This window comes from Seriola lalandi, unplaced genomic scaffold (assembly GCF_002814215.2).
Source record: "Seriola lalandi dorsalis isolate HSWRI2012SDOR001 ecotype SW California unplaced genomic scaffold, Sedor1 jcf7180002054382, whole genome shotgun sequence".
NCBI lineage: Eukaryota > Metazoa > Chordata > Actinopteri > Carangiformes > Carangidae > Seriola > Seriola lalandi.
The window spans coordinates 211,279-213,635 of record NW_019524935.1 but is presented as its reverse complement, the minus strand read 5'-3'; the positions used below and the strand labels follow the sequence as shown (position 1 = coordinate 213,635).

General features: G+C 38.4%; 1 protein-coding gene across 1 annotated transcript in view; it reads left to right on the top strand.

The window, feature by feature from the left end:
• The window catches only part of LOC111657063 (dual specificity protein phosphatase 19-like), a 5,286-nt gene extending 2,952 nt beyond the window's left edge, over positions 1-2,334 (top strand). Inside the window, exon 4 of the mRNA XM_023409036.2 lies at positions 1,568-2,334. Within this exon, the coding sequence (XP_023264804.1) occupies positions 1,568-1,774 (207 nt within the window). The 3' untranslated portion in view covers positions 1,775-2,334. The remainder of the gene's footprint in view (positions 1-1,567) is intronic.
• Positions 2,335-2,357: the final 23 nt, after the last annotated feature.

Sequence of the window (2,357 nt, the reverse complement as noted above, 5' to 3'; positions counted from 1 at the left end):
TTTTTTTTAGATAAATATTATATTTATATATAATAATATAGATGGACGAGTATTTCATATTGATATTTTACATTTTTCTTAAAATAAATTCTGAGTTTTTTACCCAGATTTTTTCTGATAAACCTGAGCTGTAAATTGTTTTACAAATACTGAAAATCACGGTAGAAAGCTGAAAACACATTAACCACAATTTTCAAGTTGGATTTAATTTAAACTTTAGCCTTTAACCTTTTATGCAAAGTTTTGGTTCAACTCAAACCAAAACAGATTTTTGATTTCATTCTTATTTGTACCTACATTTGAATTTTGTTTTGTTTTGTTCAGATTTGTCACATATTCTCATTAATTACCTACAATTTTTTTGTTTTTTTTTGTTTGGCTTTTGTTGATAAGAAAAATGACAAAAGTCGCCAAACCTGAATCAGACTGTCTTAATGGAAAACTGTGACGTTTTAGGAAATGCTCTTGTTTTCTTTTCCTGTCCGGAGTCACATGAGAAGGTTGTTATGTTTGGTTGTGGTGCAGCCTGATAACTGGGACACAGCCTGTGGTGTAAACCTTCCATGTGCAGGAAAACAGAGGCTGTAATGGAGAAGCTAATGAGAAACCAAAAGACACCAACAAACAAGACACCTATTAACTAAACAGCACGTCAGTGGAGGAGCTCGATGTGGTGTTGAGCTCAGCTCGAACAGACGGAAGTCAGCTGATCTGTTAATCTGTGGGTCCCTCTAGTGTTCAGACAGCGTCACTGCACTTTATGTTTTTATCCCAACAATCATCTCTCACTGACTCTTAAAAACACATTACGTTTTAAGTTTGTTGTATCTCAGGAAAATGATTCTAAATCATTGTAAAAATGCACAAAGAAAAGAATTTTACATGTAAAACATATAATCAGATAATAAAGTGTAATGCTGGGTTATACTCCCTAGCGGTACAGTAGAGTTACTGTTATTAGCTTTACAGTATAGTGCTGCTTACATGTTAATGCGTCTGTGATAATCTTCCAACAGTGCTGTGGAAAAGCTTTAGACACCTTAAAACCAGCACCGGTTCTCCTCGGTACACCTGTACAGTTCTTCAGGTAGTTGTCAGGGAGCTTGTTCCAGCATCTTGGAGAACCTGCCTCAGTCCTTCTGTCTCTTCATGTGATCTCAGACTGACTCCATGATGCTGAGACCAGGACTCTGTGGGGGGCCAGACCATCTGCTGCAGGACTCCTGGTCTCTCAAGATAGTTCATGTGTTTGGGCTCATTGTCCTGCTGCACAATCAATCTGGGACCAATCAGACGCCCTAAATGTTCCATTTGCATAATCTGCTTTTAATTGTACTTATGGAAACAAGTTATGAAAACAATATTGACCAGTTTTCCCTCTTTAAGCTCTGTGTTTGGTTTCCACCAGCTTCTGAGGGATGATTATGTTGCTCTGTGTCTGCTGGATCTGTTAATAGCTAACTGTTTGCTAACACGTTAGCCATGACTGTGTGTTTTTCAACTTCTTGTGGAGAGAAAAAAAATCATGCAGCTTTAGTATTAACGTTTCCATCTGTTTCGCTCTCAGAAAGGTGTGGTGTTGGTCCACTGCAACGCCGGCGTGTCCCGGGCTCCGGCTGTGGTCATGGGCTACCTGATGTCATGTGACAGCCTGTCCTTCGATGAAGCCCTCTCATTGGTCAAATCAGCTCGGCCCGCCTCCTCCCCGAACCCTGGCTTCCTGGACCAACTCAGGAGTTACAAAACGCCGACGATGAACGGATCCAAACACTAACGGATCAAGAGAAAATGTTCATGCTGTTTTTAGACAGAAAAAATAAGTTAGATTTTAATGAAAAAAACCTAAAAACAAATATTTTTGTGAACAAATTTTTGGGATTTTAACAGTGTGGGATCTGTGTTTGGACTGAGGAAGAAGGTTCTGGTTCTGTTTTGGTTTCATAGTTCATTATGTGAGAATGTGAGGTTGATATGAAATACTACTTTGACTTTAAAATAGTTGTGACACAAGATTCTACAAGCTGGAAATGAAAGGAAGGATTTGTCATCTGAATAAATTCTTTCTTCCCTCTACTGGTTTCTACCTGTGCAGAGAGGTTTGATTAAATGTGTCCAGATTTTTAAACCAAATGACATGATTGACTCCAAATGCCTTTCTTGTTTTTATTGATGACATCTTCTTAGTGTTTTGGTGCTGTCGTTCTTATGGTCATGTCTGTGCTTTGTTACATTAGCTTAGCATTAGAACAATAGATTGTGGGGGAAATTTATCTTCTGCATTTTGACCCACCCTCACTGTTTTGGAGCGGTGGGTCACCACAAACTGAAAATCAATAAAAAAAACTTCAATGACAGAA